This window comes from Myotis myotis, unplaced genomic scaffold, assembly GCF_014108235.1.
Source record: "Myotis myotis isolate mMyoMyo1 unplaced genomic scaffold, mMyoMyo1.p scaffold_m19_p_2, whole genome shotgun sequence".
NCBI lineage: Eukaryota > Metazoa > Chordata > Mammalia > Chiroptera > Vespertilionidae > Myotis > Myotis myotis.
In genome coordinates this window covers 71,908,678-71,924,684 of record NW_023416324.1, presented here as the reverse complement: position 1 = coordinate 71,924,684, position 16,007 = coordinate 71,908,678, and the positions used below count along the sequence as shown (strand labels likewise).

At 38.3% G+C, this 16,007-nt stretch overlaps 1 protein-coding gene across 13 annotated transcripts in view; it reads left to right on the top strand.

Moving 5' to 3' along the window:
* Positions 1–9,237, top strand: part of ARHGAP29 (Rho GTPase activating protein 29) — an 83,110-nt gene extending 73,873 nt beyond the window's left edge. For all 13 annotated transcript variants that reach the window (XM_036347950.1, XM_036347947.1, XM_036347941.1 and 10 more), the window contains 4 exons: positions 1,097–1,329; positions 2,748–3,078; positions 3,209–3,317; positions 7,171–9,237. In XM_036347950.1, coding sequence (XP_036203843.1) covers positions 1,097–1,329; positions 2,748–3,078; positions 3,209–3,317; positions 7,171–8,051 — 1,554 coding nt within the window. In that variant the 3' untranslated portion in view covers positions 8,052–9,237. The remainder of the gene's footprint in view (positions 1–1,096; positions 1,330–2,747; positions 3,079–3,208; positions 3,318–7,170) is intronic.
* Positions 9,238–16,007: the final 6,770 nt, after the last annotated feature.

Below are 16,007 nucleotides of genomic sequence, written 5' to 3'. Positions count from 1 at the left end.
AAAAATAAAAAATAAAAAGTAAATAAATAAATAAAGAGTTCTCTGCATAGTCTCTAGCCCTATCCAATATAAATATAATGTAGATCCATATATAATGTTAAATTTTCTAGTAGCCATATAAAAAGAAAAAACAGGTAGACTTAATTTTAATATTTTATTTTAACATTGAATATATTTGTATCTAATCAATATTTTTAAATTGTTAATGAAATATTTTACTTTGTTGTTGTTGTTGTTAGAGTCTTTAAAATCTGATGTATATTTTTCATTAAAAGCACATGTCAGTTTGGACCAGCTACATTTCCAGTGCTCTACTCTTATGTTGTTAGTGGCTACTACCATTTAGAAAAGTATAGTTTTAGACCTTCAAGTTTTAGGGTTTGATTTTTTTTACCTATTTTGATTTGTCTTCCATGGTTGTTTGCTTAAAATGAAAGAGGTAGGAATTGAAATGTCTTTGGAAGCTCTTGAATATAGGAAGTCTTTGAAGATTTTGAGCTTTCCTGAGAGACACTTGATGTCTGTATCTCTAGGTCTTTATTCTGGTGCTGGTGTGATACCCCAGAGAAGGGTCTTTTACTGCCTGGAGGTATGGTGCCAGGCTTTGGGAGCCAATTAGGATAAGAAGGCTCTAGGATCTCTGCATTCAGCATGCATACAGTCATTAAATTTCTATCTATGCATAAAAGCCTAGTGACCGTTATGGTGGAATGACCAGTTGCTATGACACCCCACTGACTACCAGTAAAACTCAAGAGTCCCCATACCAGTAAAACTCAAGAGTATAAGCTTTTCCTAAATAGCTTGACTTGTGTTGTATATCATCCTGGGTTTGTTTCAGTAAAACAGCTGAAGAACATGCATGCTAACTTTGGAGCAGTAATGAATGTAAAGTTTAGACTTTTATTGATTATCAGTAAACTCATTTTAAATAAAGATATGATTTATGGTGATTGTCATATTCACTTTATAGATCACATCTGTAGCATTTAGAACTTAAGTCTTATTCATGTTAACCCATTTAGTAGCTAGTCAGTAAATTATTAATGGGGCGGGGGGAGACAATGGTATTTCTAATGTAATTTTACTTCTTTAGCTCCCAGAACCGTTTGTTTTATTCCGATTGTACAAGGAATTTATAGACCTTGCAAAAGAGATCCAACATGTAAATGAAGAACAAGAGACAAAAAAGGATAGCCTTGAGGACAAAAAATGGCCAACTACATGTATAGAAATCAACCGAATTCTTCTAAAAAGCAAGGACCTTCTAAGACAGTTGCCAGTATCAAATTTTAACAGTCTTCATTACCTCATAGTACATCTTAAACGGTAAGAACTTTGCATAAGAAGAGCATTCAGTAGTGGATAGATAATTGATGAGTTTTTGTTTTTGTTCCTTAAAAAAATGTGGTAAAGTCGACAATGTAAATTTACCATCTTAATCATTTAACTGTACAGTTCAGTACTATTAAGTACATTCACATTGTTGTGCTATTGTATTTATTCTTCTTTTTATTTATTGATTTTAGAGAGAAAGCAAGAGAGAGAGACAGAGAGAAAAACATTAATTGGTGACTCCTTATTTACGCATTCTTTGGTTGATTCTTGTATACTAGTATGTCCTAACCAGGGATTGAACCCACAACCTTGGCGTCGTATTGTGATGCTTTTCTAACCAACTGAGCTACCCTGCCAGGGCTGTGCTATTGTTTTTTAAATGAACATTTCATTTCTAATATGTGTTAGAGAAAAGGAGATAATGAATGTATCCATACAGCCAACATCTTTTCCTCAGATGCCTCCTACGTGCCAGGCTCTGGTTGGGGAAATAAGAATGAAAACATAATGTTTTTGCCACCTGTTGTGCTTTTCAATTTGGGAGGCATACAAGTGCAGTGCAGCAGCATTTATGTTATGGAGCTATGCACAGCATGCAGAGGAAGATGGCGGAGGGTAGGTCATGAATTAGAGAAGGAAGCCCTGAGCCAGACTTGAGGAACTAAATAGTGGCTTGATGGCAGAGAATGTGTAGAAGAGCATTCCTGGCAGAGGGTAACAGACACAGAGACATACGAAATCATTCTGCATTTGGGAAGTATAAACAATTTGATCAGGTTAGGATATAATAAGCAGTAGCAGGAGTGAGCTAGGTAGAGGCCTGGTAAAGAAAATCTTACATACCTGGCAGATGAGTTGACTATCTTCCTTCTGTATTCACTAAAGAATTTTGAGCCAGGAATTTGACATGCTCAGATTTGCCTATTAGATCTTCCGGGAAGCAATATGGAGAATGGTTTGGAGGGGTGGCCTTTTACTATAATTCAGATTTCCTTGAATCATCAGAGAAAGAAGGTGATAAGAGCTTGAAGTAAGGCCAGAGCAGTGGGAATGACAGTAGAGCAGAGAGATCTTTAGGAAGTAGAATGAGCTAGGCTTGAAGACTAGCTGTGGACAGTTCGAGCAAATTTGACCATGATGTTTACGTTTCCAGCCTGAGGACCTACCTTTTAGGGGTATTTTTTTTTTCTTTCATTTCTTCTAGTAAAACTCTAGTAGTTCCTTCTACTTACTTAAATTTTATCCTGATTCTATGAAACCCAACTTAGTGTGTGGTCAACATTTAATCAAATAAATTTTTTTTCTTAGACTTCTACAGTCTGTTTTTTCCAAACCTTCCATGATGTTAATTACTATCGAGGAAGTCTAGTATGCAAATCTCACACAGCTTTATGTGTTCTACTCCACAGGGTCGTAGATCATGCAGAAGAAAACAAGATGAATTCCAAAAACTTGGGGGTGATCTTTGGACCAAGTCTTATTAGGCCAAGGCCCACAACTGCTCCTATCACCATCTCTTCTCTTGCTGAATACTCAAATCAAGCACGGTTGGTAGAGTTCCTCATTGCTTATTCCCAGAAGATCTTTGATGGATCCCTACAGCCACAAGATGTAGTTGTGTGTAGTACAGGTGGTGTTGCACCTCAAGTAAACCAAGGCTGTCTTCTGAAGCCTCTCTTATCACCAGAAGAAAGAGACCCAGAACATTTCATGAAGTCACTGTTTTTCTCTTCAAAGGAAGTGAGTTTTGACCTTTGTGGAATTGTGTTAGAACTTTATAGTATTTATATTGTTATAAATCTTTGAACGGTTTGTTTATTGTGAGGTGTGTTTTGCTTTATCACGTTTAAAAATTCTCTCCCATTAACAGGACATCCGTACTGCAGATAGTGAAAACAAAATTCTTGAAACATCTGCATCTATTGAGGAATCAGAACAAAAGCAGAATGCATTAGAAAAATGTGATGTGTGTCTCATTGGTGAGTGGCCATGTAAAATACATGTTTACTGATTTAAAACTATGTCAATAAGCCATGAATTAAAAGAAAAGCCAAGGTGAGTGGAGGTGAGAGAAGTCAGAGAATGAAGCTTCTTCAGTTAGTGGATCTTGCTAGCCAGCAGCATAAATGCAGTTATGGGTATCTTGACTCACTTTTAAGTGAATACCATTCTTCATAATAGTCTTTCTTATAAAAAGACTAGAAGCCCAGTGCACAAAAATTTGTGCACTTGGGAGGAAGGGAGGGTCCCTCAGCCCAGCCTGTGCCCTCTCACAGTCTGGGACCCCTCGGGAGATAACGACCTGCTGGCTTAGGACTGCTCCCGGGTGGCAGAGGGCAGGCCCAATCCCTAGGTGCAGCCCCTGGTTGGGCTCAGAGCAGGGCCGATTGGGGAGTTGGGGCGCCGCCCGCTCTCATGCACAGAGCAAGGCGGATCAGGAGGTTGCGATGCCACCCTCAGTCACACTCAGGGTAGGGCTGATTGGGGGGTTGTGGCACTGCCCCCTGTCATACTCAAGGCAGGGTCGATGGGGAGGTAGCAGCGCCACCCCCTGTCACGCACAGAGCAGGGCCCATCAGGGGGGTTGGGGCTCCTTACCCTGTCACGCACAGAGTAGGGTCGATCAGGGGGTTGGGGAGCTCCCCCTGTCACTCACAGAGTAGGGCCAATAGGGGAGTTGGGGCACTGCCCCGTGTCACACATAGAGCAGGGCGGATCAGGGGGTTAGGGCGCCACCCTCTATCACCCACAGAGCAGGGCCGATCAGGGGGTTGGGGTGCCTCCACTGTCACACTCAGGGCAGAGCCAATGGGGAGGTTATGGCTCTACCCCATCACACACAGAGCAGGGCCCGTGGGGGGGGAGGGGGAGCGGGTTGGGGCGCCGCACCCTGTCACACACAGAGCTGCAGCGCGATCAGGGGGTTGGGGAGCTCCCCCGTATCAGGCACAGAGCAGGGCTGATCAGGAGGTTGGGGCGCCTTCCCCTGTCACGAACAGAGCAGGGCAGATAGGGAGGTTGTGGCCCCGCCCCCTGTCACACACAGAGCTGCAGGGCGATCAGGGGGTTTGGGCGCTGCCCCCTGTCACGCTGATCCCGGTGCCGGGAGGCCTCTCGGCTCCACTGATCCTGGTTCTGGGAGGCATATTACCCTTTTACTATATAGGATAGAGGCCTGGTGCATGGGTGGGGCTGGCTGGTTTGCCCCAAAGGGTGTCCTGGCTCAGGGTGGGGGTCCCCACTGGGGTGCCTGGCCAGTCTGGGTGAGGGGCTGAGGGCTGAAGCTCCCAACTGCTCCTTTTTTTCTTTTTTCTGGGCCAGCTTTAGCTCTGGCTCCAGCTCTGAGGCTTCTGCTGCTGAAGTTCTATAATCAAAACATGTATAACTCCATCTCTGAGATCCCGGCTCGCTGAAAGCAGGTTTCTGGGGTTTTGTTAAGCTTCTATATTTGTTACAATGTTTCAAACTGCAGGCTCAGAGGCCAGCAAGGCAGGTGGGGAACATTGGTTTCCTCTGTCACTGAAGCAAGCAAGCCTCATGTTAGTTTCAAGCTGCCTGGCTGCCAGCTGCCATCTTGGCTGGCAGTTAATTTGCATATCGCCCTGATTAGCCAATGGGAAGGGTAGCGGTCATATGCTAATTACCATGTTTCTCTTTTATTTGATAGGATATCTTGGAGTTCATAGGTGTTTTTTGTTTGTGGGGGTTTTTTTGCTCTTTCTCAATTTTTTTTTGCCATCATTTATAGTCATAGCAGAAATGTATTGATAGTATGATAGTTCATTAGCATCTCTATTACTAAAGATCATTGTATTGATCTAACTGCTCATAAGGAGTCAACTAGACTCCTAAAATTTAAAAAATTTAGACTCCCAAAACTCCTAAATTTTTTTCAAATGTATTACCTGTCACCTGCCTTTAGCACAGTAAGCACATAAATGTTTATGTCTTTTTATTTCCTAGACTACAGTCATTTTATTCACTGTGTGTGGGATAATTTTATTTGCAGTGATTGGTAACTATCAAGCTTGTGGAAAGGCTTTCATTTATTACTGTAATTCTGTACATCACTAGAGCTAAATTCCAGCTCTTAAAAATTCAGCCATATGTGTTAAATTGGGATGTATAATCAAATAGCATTGACATAGCCTGACTGGGTACCTTCCTCTCTCTGCTAGGCACTATGCTTTTTGTTTGGTTTCATTTATCTGACTTAATCTTCATGACAGTGCTATAAAGTAGGTACATTAGCTCCATTCAACCATAGTTTAAAAGTGCGAGAGAGTGAAATTATACCAAAGGTCATGTCCCTAATAAATCATTCAGTCCGTATTTGAATCTATGTTTGTACTTATTTTACTATCCCACGACCTAGGACTCCCAATTAGAATAGTTACAATAATAAATGCAATTTGTGAGTGCGTATTGTATACCAGAAAATTCTAAGCACTTTTCATGATTAGATAATTCAGGTCACCCAGCAGCATAAATGCAGTTATGTGTATCTTGACAAATGAAGACACTGAGGGACAGTGAGATTGCCTTGCCCAGTGCAGAAGTGGTAGAGCTGAGCTAACCCCAGCAGCTGGGGTTTGGAGTGTGCGCTTTTATCCATTAGGCCAGCGGTTCTCAACCTGTGGGTCGCGACCCCTTTGGGGGTCAAACGACCCTTTCACAGGGGTCGCCTAAGACCATTGGAAAACACATACATAATTACATGTTGTTTTTGTGATTAATCACTATGCTTTGATTATGTTCAATTTGTAACAATGCAATTGGGGGTCACCACAACATGAGGAACTGTATTAAAGGGTCGCGGCATTAGGAAGGTTGAGAACCACTGCATTAGGCTATGAGCTTTCCCTTCAGAACTTAAGAATATACTTTGATGGGTGTCTACAGCCCCACCGCAATGAGTCAGGTCCCTTAAAGTGGTCTGTACTAGTAAATGTGGGGCTGGGAAACAACGGAGTGCTGCTTGGAAGCCCAGGGAAGAGAGGTCGTCAATCTCAGCTGAGGAGGAAGGTCAGATGAGGTGTCAGCTGACAGTGATTCTGGTGGGCACCTGTCAGAATAGATCGCTGCCCAAAAGAGGAGCATGAACAGAGGACTGAAATTGTCCAGAAAGGAAATTTTTGTAGGGAAGACCCAGCATAAAGGAAAAGTGCTTAAAAGAAGTCGGGGTTCTCGTTGAGAAAACATGGGCCATGAGTTCAGACTTGATAGGAAAGAAAAGAAAGTAAGTCTAGGAGTAAACAGTAAATGGAGTGAATGACATTTTTTCCTTAAACCTATTGAACCTTAATTGGACAGGGTTAATATTATAATCCATTTATTAATTGATCAGATTAAAAGACATCTAAGGCATTTCATATACTATGCTCTCGCTGTGGGTTGACTGTAACTGAAAAGCAGATTTAGGGAGTTGGCAAAAGTGTTGGGATTCAAGGGCACACCTGTATTTGGCTGGCCTGTAAATTGGTGTAACTTTTCTGAGGTGAATTTACCAATGTCTGCCTGTTGAAATCATGACAACCCTTTGACCCAGCAATTGCTTGTTTGTCAATGCATGGTGCATAAAAAGTACTTCAAGTATTTTTTTTATTTGTTTTTTACTAACCAACAATGGATTTTTGTAGCTGTTTATTATATTGATTTAAGTAAATATAAAATTCTAACATTTTTATTCAGAGTCCACCTTTAAACTCCTCTTCATAGATAACTAAGAATAATGGAAAAATATGTAAGACTTTTGTTGTTTTGAGAGCATGTTCCTCTTGTTAACCAAGAGCCTGGAAGTTTGATTTTTAAATAAATCTGTTCCTTTTTCAGACAACAAAGTGTGTTTGCATGTTGACCAAGAGCTTGAATCAGCATCACAAAAGATGGAAGATGTTTGTAAAACCTCCAAGCCATTTTCTCTAAAGCCCAATAGGGAAGCAAACAGTGTTGTTGAGAGGTATACTCCAAGGACCAAAATTAGACCTGTAAGTTTGCCTGTTGAGAGACTTCTGCTTCTTGCAAGCCCTCCTCATGAGAGAAATGGCAGAAATATGGGAAATGTAAATTCAGACAAGTCTTGCAAGAATCCTGCCTTTGAAGGAGTTAATAGAAAAGACACCCCTCCCATTTGTTTCAGATTTGATGGCTTTCACCAGCAAACTCTACAAAAAACAGGGGAGAAACAATATGAACAAAAAGACCTAAATGCAAAGACTGCAATGATTGTGCCCAATGCACTCCAAGAAGGAGTGATGACGAGCGTCAGGATTGGTGGGGACCATCCAGGCAGTGCCACCCAGCCTAGTAAGCCATCCACTGAAACAGCAAGACAGGTGTTGGAGAGACAGTCCTCTGACTCCTGCCCTCCCGCTCCTGTCAGAGCCCCCAGAACACTGCAGCCCCAGCACTGGACAACCTTTTATAAGCCACGTGCTCCCACTGCTAGCGTGAGAGGGGTTGAGGAGAAGCCTGCAGCATCCTCCCCAGCAGTGTCTCCTGGCATAGCTCACGCTCCTCAGGGGCATATGCTGAAATCAGTTCCAGACTCAGAAAACACACCAGCTTGTCCCATGCAGCCGACGACAAGTAAGCCTAAAGAGAACTCTCAGGAGCATGACGTGCCCGACGTGCACCCAACATGTCAGAGGCCAAGGCTTAAACGAATGCAACAATTTGAAGACCTTGAAGATGAAACCCCACAGTTTGTGTAGTGTTATCTTTTTTAGTTGTTTTGTTTTGTGGTATTGTGTTTGTTTTGTGAAAATTTTTGACAGGGCCCCTTGTGTATAGGATTGCCAAATCGTGGATTTCGCTTGTTGTCATTGTATTGTGTTATCCTGTGTTGGTTGTACGGAATGGTAGAATGTTTTGATAGGGCCACCTCTGTGTCTCACTGGAATTATCTGTATTTTTGAAGTTTAGTTGATTTTCCCTATAAAATGGTCCATTTAAATGCATCCCTAATATATGATACAGTTCCCAACTAATAGCTGCAATTGGGAAGAATCAGCTTTATTTTTTTGAAATGAAACTATGTGCTTATTTATAAAAGAAACGTTTCTGAATGCAAGTGCCTGAAAGCTCTTTGTTTAGTATGATTGTTTTTTTAAACACAATTTTATAGTGCATCTTTGACCATTGTGCTTTTACGTTATGTATGCAACCTTTTATTTTTCAATTGGCAATTTACTTTTTAATATTTATGTAATGGCCAAAAGGCTTGCAAATCTGCATATAATTGCATTTCAATTAATTGCCATATTTACAAGTGGTAGTTGAATTGTCCAGAGAAAATGCACTTAAACCAGTTTCTAAATTATATAGTGCAGTTATGTCTTATTTGGCTTTATAATACACTTAATAATTTTTACTTTTGGCTTTGTTCGGCATAAAATTTTGTTGTTCAACACTCTGAACCTTTTGGTATTTTATATAATGGTCCAAAACATGTTTTAAAATTTAATGCATTTCCTCTTGATATTGTCTGGGTTTAAAAACACAAACATTTCTTTTGTATGAAATGTTTTTACTTATGAATAATTTTATATACTTTTTCTACCTGACCTGGACTTTTAACATTGACAATGTATGTTTCATCTGAACCGTGCACAGATTTATTTAAGTTGATTCTAAGTATAATTCAGTAAGCCTCATTGTTTGGAATTTGAGAGGAGGTATAGATGATTGGATATATTTCATATATAAAATTCCGAGTTTTTAGAACTAGTGCAGTTGTGTTATTTTCTGGTTTCATCATTTTGCCTAAAATAGGATATAAAAGGGACAAAAAAAATAAAATAGCCTCTTTTTGTATGTGTGAATTCAATTTGTAGTAAATGCTTTTGTATGACCATATTGTACTTGATAAAAATACATATATATTAACCTGTTAAATTATTTCAAGTTCTTGTGACTTCTCTGAAATTGTTGCCTCTTAGGCAGTGAAACTTTTAAGGTTTTTTAACCATTGGCTTAGTGATCAACACTTGGGTTCATACATCCCTTGACTTATTACAACATGGAATGCATTTTATGGGAAGTTGTTACATAGTTTTATATAACAATCCCTTTGTGCTGGGGCCTTGTTTTTAGTCCTCATTGTATAAAATGCAAAAGAACTTTATTGCTACGAAAATCTAAAAAGAAAATAAGAGTCAAGGGTTACTGAGCCATCTCTATGTGCCATGAACTCTGCTAAGTTCCTACATAAATTATTTCAAGTTCACAGCAGCCTATAATGGGTAGCAAAGTATTTTATCATTCCTCTGGTATAGATATAGACAAGGAAACTGAGGCTTAGTGGTGTGCTCCAGGGGCCACAGGTGTAACAGTTGGGATCAAGTCTCAAATACAGAGCTGTCAGATTCTGATTGGGTCAGTGCTCTTAATGGCTGTGTAATTACTAAGTAATAATATCAGGCAGAGTTTAACAATAGAAAATTCACCTTTTGGTGGCGTTGAGTACATTCACATTGTTCTGTAACCATGATCACTATCCATCTCCGGAACTTTCTCATCATCCCATACTGAAACTTAGAAAATACTTTTAAACTACTTCATTTTTCTTTTACTATATTGAGACAGTCCAGTGGAAGGGTATATAATCAAGTTGCCTCTTGTTTCTCCTTACTGTTAAACCTCACAAGTGAGAGTTTCACTTTGGGTTTTTCTTGCCTTTAGGGCTCTGGCATCTTGTCCCGTTTATGCTGTTAATCTGTAGACGCTCTTTATTTTCATGGGGTATTAAAACAAGTATCTCCTGAGAGGATGTTGCTGTTTCTAGAGACCCACAATGTGCACTGTGCCCTGATACCCAGTTATGTGGCAATCATTCACCAGGAAGCTGTTTTATGACACATGGAAAGAATGAGCCAGAGGAAAGGGCATTAGTGGGGAGTCCCTTTAGAGCTGCCAGACCACCAGAAAGCTTTGTGGAAAGCATATTGTTCAAATTTCCAAGAAGTCGTTTGTGAAGGGTTGATGATAATTTCCCCAGATAGGCTTGTTTTACATGCTGAGAACTTAATTCGAATTTATGAGTACTTATAATTACTTTGAGGGCACCTTAGGCAATGTATTTCTTTTGATACAGATGAGAGACTTGTTGCCTGGAGATGTCAGAATCAAATAGAATCATACCTCACTTCTTGGGTGATTTAATTTGAAGATGGCACTGTGGGCACACTTCCCAAGCTAACATTGTGTTACTTACACACTTATTTGTACAAGTATAAAACTCTCTTTAAATGGCAAGCATTGTGTATATATATATTTTTTTGCATAGTATATTTTATGACAAATTATAGTCAACATAATTCTCTGGTTTTTTCTCAGAAGCAGAAAATTGTTTTGGTGTGTTGGTATGATTATAAATGTAGATAATTCAGTATCTGTGGTTAGTGTAATCTACAGTTTAGCAAAGTTGCTACATTTACAGTAACTATGCAAAAGTCAGTTATATGTCTATATCACCAGCTAACAGAAAATGAAAGTGTTTAGATCTCTTAAAATCATAAAAATTTGAAATACCTAAAAATAAGTCTAACAAAATATATACAATATCTTCATGGAAAAAGTTTTAGACTATATCAAGAGGCATTTAAGGAGATCTTAAATGAAATGCTTCATGATTTACATGGATTGGAAGACTCAACACTAAAGATGTTCATTTATCTTACATTTATTTATAGATTTCAGTGTAGTCCCATCCAATATAATTTTTGAGCCATTTGGAAGTAAGCTGCAGACATGCTACTCCGTTAACCCCTAAATACTTTCTACTGTTAGGGTCAGTTTGCATATTACCCTTTTACTATATAGGATAGAGGCCTGGTGCATGGGTGGGGGCCGGCTGGTTTGCCCTAAAGGGTGTCCCGGATCAGGGTGGGGGTCCCGCTTGGGTGCCTGGCCAGCCTGGGTGAGGGGCTGAGGGCCGTTTTCAGGCTGGCCACACCCCCTTCAGGGTGGGGGTCCCCACTGGGGTGCCTGGCCAGTCTGGGTGAGGGGCTGAGGGCCCTTTTCAGGCTGGCCTGGACTGAAGCTCTCAGCCTCTCCTTTTTTTCTTTTCTTTTTTATTCTATAATTGAAACTTTGTTGCCATCCTGCTCACTCCAGCTCTGAGGCCACGGCCTGCTGAAAGCAGGTATCTGGGGTTTGTTTAGCTTCTATAATTGAAACTTTGTTGCTTTCGGAGCTGTTGCTTTTGGAGCTCAGAGCCGGGCCGCGGCAGGCAGGGAACCTTGGCTTCCTCCATCACTAGAGCAAGCAAGCCTCCTGCTCGCTTCAGCTGCGTGGCTGCTGGCGGCCATCTTGGTTGGCGATTAATTTGCATATCACCCTGATTAGCCAATAGGAAGCGTAGCGAAGGTACGGTTAATTACCCTTTTTGTCTTTTATTAGATAGGATCCCCTGGCTTTTTTTTTTTTTTAATTTGCTACCTAGGTATTATTTGCCTGTTGTTGTTGTTTTTTACCTTTTACAAGTGAAATAATTGTTTGATTCTTTTATGTCTTCTTACATTCAACATTTTCGAGATTAAACCATCTTTTTCCTTTTGCCTTTAAAAAAAAAAAAAAAAAACTACAGTAGAGTATTCCTGTGGTAAATATACTCATCCCACTATTGATAAGACATTTAGGTTGCTTCCAGTTTTTGTGTTGTTGTTTTTTTCACTGTGAATAATGCTGCTTTGAAAACTTAGTTTTTACTTTTTCTTTCCTTCATTTTTTATTTAAACAAACTTGCTTTGTGGTTGCCATCGAGTTTAATCTTCACAAAATCGGGTATTCTTAACTGTCCTTTTCAGATGAGCAAATAGACTTCAAAAAAGTTAAATATTTACTGTAAGTTATGTAGCTAATAAGAAAGGGTGATGGGACTTGAACCCACATGCCTTTATTATAAATTTTGTCTTTAAATTCTGTTTATAAATTCTGTCTTTTTAAATTGTTGCATCTTCATTTTTTTTTAAGACAGGAGCTGTCATAAATCCTAGACTTTCAGGCTAGAAATTTTTTATTTCTAGTTTCTAGGATACTGAAGTTTAGGGTTCTCAAATCCCAACTCAATGGTCATTTTTAGTGTGTGTGTATTAAAGCTTATTCACTTAGTTATAACTGTTGCATCTAAAATTGCCAAAGTTTTTCTGGGTTACAGCTGGTTTTGTAGGATAAACTTTGCTAATAATGAGAGAACAACAGAGAAGGTAACAGAATAAAGTTTACCCCTCCGCACTCTGTCTCAGAACAATGCTGTCCAGGAGAGTGGTTGAAGATTTAAGTAGAGAGAGAATAGGGTTTGCATGAGCTCTCTTGGCTTCTGCTCCTAACCAGGAAAAGAGGTAGCAAACCAGGTGATAAATGGGCCCTCAATGAAGCCACTGTCTGTGGGGATGATGACCTACATTCCAGTTTATTTTTAGAAACATAATTGACAGGGATTAGTGACCCGTGTGGCTGTGGTGAAGGTTGAGGGTGGAATTGGGAAGGGTAGAGAAAGGTATGCTTAGCCTGGAAGCCATGGACTTAATAGCTTTCTTCTAATGTCAAAGTGAAAACCAAGGATAAGCATCCTGCTGCTCCTTCAGGCAGAATGAAGTGCCATGACTGAGTTGCATGGAGGCAGTTTTCATGTCAGGGTTCTCTAAGGAAGCAATTTATGATTAGAACTTTCTTCAATATCATGCATTGTCTTGTGATTTAGTGAGTTTCCAAAACTAAAGAAGTGTTTAAGACAAAAGCTAAATACCTATCTACAAGGATTACTATTGGGAAGGAAATTGGGCTAGGTAATCTGTAAAGTCTTTCAAGCTCTTGATCCTGATTCTGTGACCTTGAATTTAAAGTGACCGAAATGTGTCTAGGTGCTAGAAATACTAAAAGCATTTCATTAAGCAATTTCAGTGTTTTCATTTTGACACAGTTATTAATGTCAGCACATCTAGAAAACATTGTTGAAGTGCTGGGGGGTGGGGATTATCAGCTCAAAGTTCTATAAAGAGTAAAAATATCCTTCAGAAATGGTGAACTCTAGATGCTTTTGACAAACAAAAAAGTGAATTAGTCACTAGCAGGCCTATAGATGGGTCATTAGGCACAGGGAAATGTCCCTTGATGGAAATATAGGAATGCAGAAAAGAATGAAGACCTCCAGAAAGGTGAGTGTAGATAAATATTGACTATTATAAAGCAATACTAGTAATATGGAGTCTGAAATTTATGTAGAGTTAAAATACATGACAACAATAATGGAAAACGCAAAAAGAATGGAAGTATTATAAAGTTACAGCATTATCAAGGTAAATGTATTATATTTAAGATATGTGTTGTAATATCAAAAAGAATGATAAGTTAAAAGAAAGGGAAATGAAATATTTGAGTAAACTGAAAGACAAGCAGAAGGAAAAAATGAAACAATGGGTCAAATAGAAAATAAATAGTTGGATAGTAGGTATAAAACTACCTAAATCAATAATTACATAAAGTGAAAATGGACTAAATACTCCAAGCAATAAACTAATTATCAGACTGGGGAAGAAAACAAAATGTATTTACATCCTGTGTTCAGGAGACACATCTTAAAGTCACAAAAACTACAAGGATGGAAAAAGATAAACCCTGCAACTACTAATGAAAAACCTTATGTAGCTATACCAATATCAGAGAAAACAGATTTTAAGTCAAGAAGCATTAGTAGAGAGAGGGATATTCTAATATGTTTCAAATGTACAAGGCAAAATATACAACTAAAAGGAAAAATGGGCAAATCACAATTAGAAGCATTACTTTAACATACCTCTGAATAGACAAAACTGTAGTAAAAATATAAATCTGAAGAACACAGTTAACAAATGACCTAATTTACATACAGAGAACACTTGTCAGTGATGACAGAATTCATATTTCATTTAAGCCCATATTTAAAGTTGACCAAAACTGACAATAACCAGGCCATAAAGAAAGCCTCAAAACATTTCAGAGGATTGAAATAATTCAAAATATGCTCTCTGGCTTCAGGGAAATAATGCTAGAAATCAGTAACAAAAGATAACTAGAAAATCCTCAAGTACCTAGAAATTAAGCAGAACACACTTCTAAATAATCCATGGATCAAAGATGAAATAACAGGCATTAGAAAATATTTTAAACTGAATGATAATGAAGACATGCCATATCAAAAGTTTTGTGTTGCCACTAAAGCAATGTTTAGAGAGAAATTTATAACCTTAACTACATTTACTATGAAAGTCAAAAGGTTAAAATCAATTAAGCTTCATTTCAAGAAAAAAAAATAGTAAATCAAAACCAAAAAATGTAGGAAGAAGAAAACAAAACAGTGGATAGCAGTGATATAGAAAACAAAGCTAAAGAAAAACAATAAAGCTAAATGCTGGTTCTTTGAAAAGATTATAAAAATTGATAAACCTCCAGTAAGAAGTCAATAAAAAAGAAAAATAATATCTGAATGAAAAAGAATATTACAGACTCTACAAACATTTTTTAAAAAGTGATATAATAAGTGAATATCAATTTTAAAATTTGAATAAGGACAAACTCCTCAAAAATTAAATTGACAAAATAAATAGGAAATCTGGAAAGTCTTCTTCTATTAGTGGAAATGAAATTAGTTATTAAAAGCCTTCCCACAAAGAAAAGTAAGACCTCACCAGTGAATTCTTTCAAACATTTAATGGAGAAATTACTCCAACTTTATATAAATTCTTCCAGGATACAGAAAAGGCAATAGTTCCAAACAATCTGCGTTCATCCTAACCTTGATATCAAAACATGGCCAGGACATCACAACATATTGAAAAGATACTTGTAATAATCAAAAAGGATAATGTATCACTACCACATGAAGTTAGTTCTCCATGTATGCAAACGTGGTTTATTTAATATTTGAAAAAGCAACACATTTGCCACATTTTTAAAGGAGAAAAATATAGTTATCTCAATAAGATGCAAGTTAAAAAAGAAGGATTTGATGAAATTCAATAGCCATTTTTGATTAAAAAAACAAAACAAAAAAAAAACACGCAAACCCAATGCTTAGTAAACTATTTGTAGGGCTTCTCTAAACTGATAGAGTTGCAGTGTAGTACAGACAGATTTTGGTAAAATATTGAAGTTTTGCCCCTGAGATCAGGAACAACACAAGGATACATACAAATCACTGCTTCTATTCAACATTGTGCTAGAGATTCTAGCCGTACAATAAGGCAAGAAAAAAAAAAAAGACATGAGGATTTTTTGAAAAGGAAATAAAAGTCATATGTTTGCAAATGATACAGTTATGTACATAAAAATGCAAATGAATTTACCAACTGTTAGATTTAGTTGGACAGGATGAATGCTATAGTCCATTTATTAGTTGATCAGATATGAGAGACATCTAAGACAGTTCATATTCTATGCTCTCGCTGTGCGTTGAATGTAACTGAAAAGCAGATTGAGTTGGAAAAGCTTTGGGATTCAGGGCACAGCTACATTTGGTTGGCCTGTAAATTGTGTAACTTTTCAGAAGCTAATTTACCAAGGTAATGTGACATTTACGATGTGACAATGTAATTTGACCCAGCAATTTCACTTCTATGAATTTGTCTTACGGAAATACTTGCTGAAATTCTCATAAAAGGAAATTTACAGAAGCAAGTGTTTACATTAAC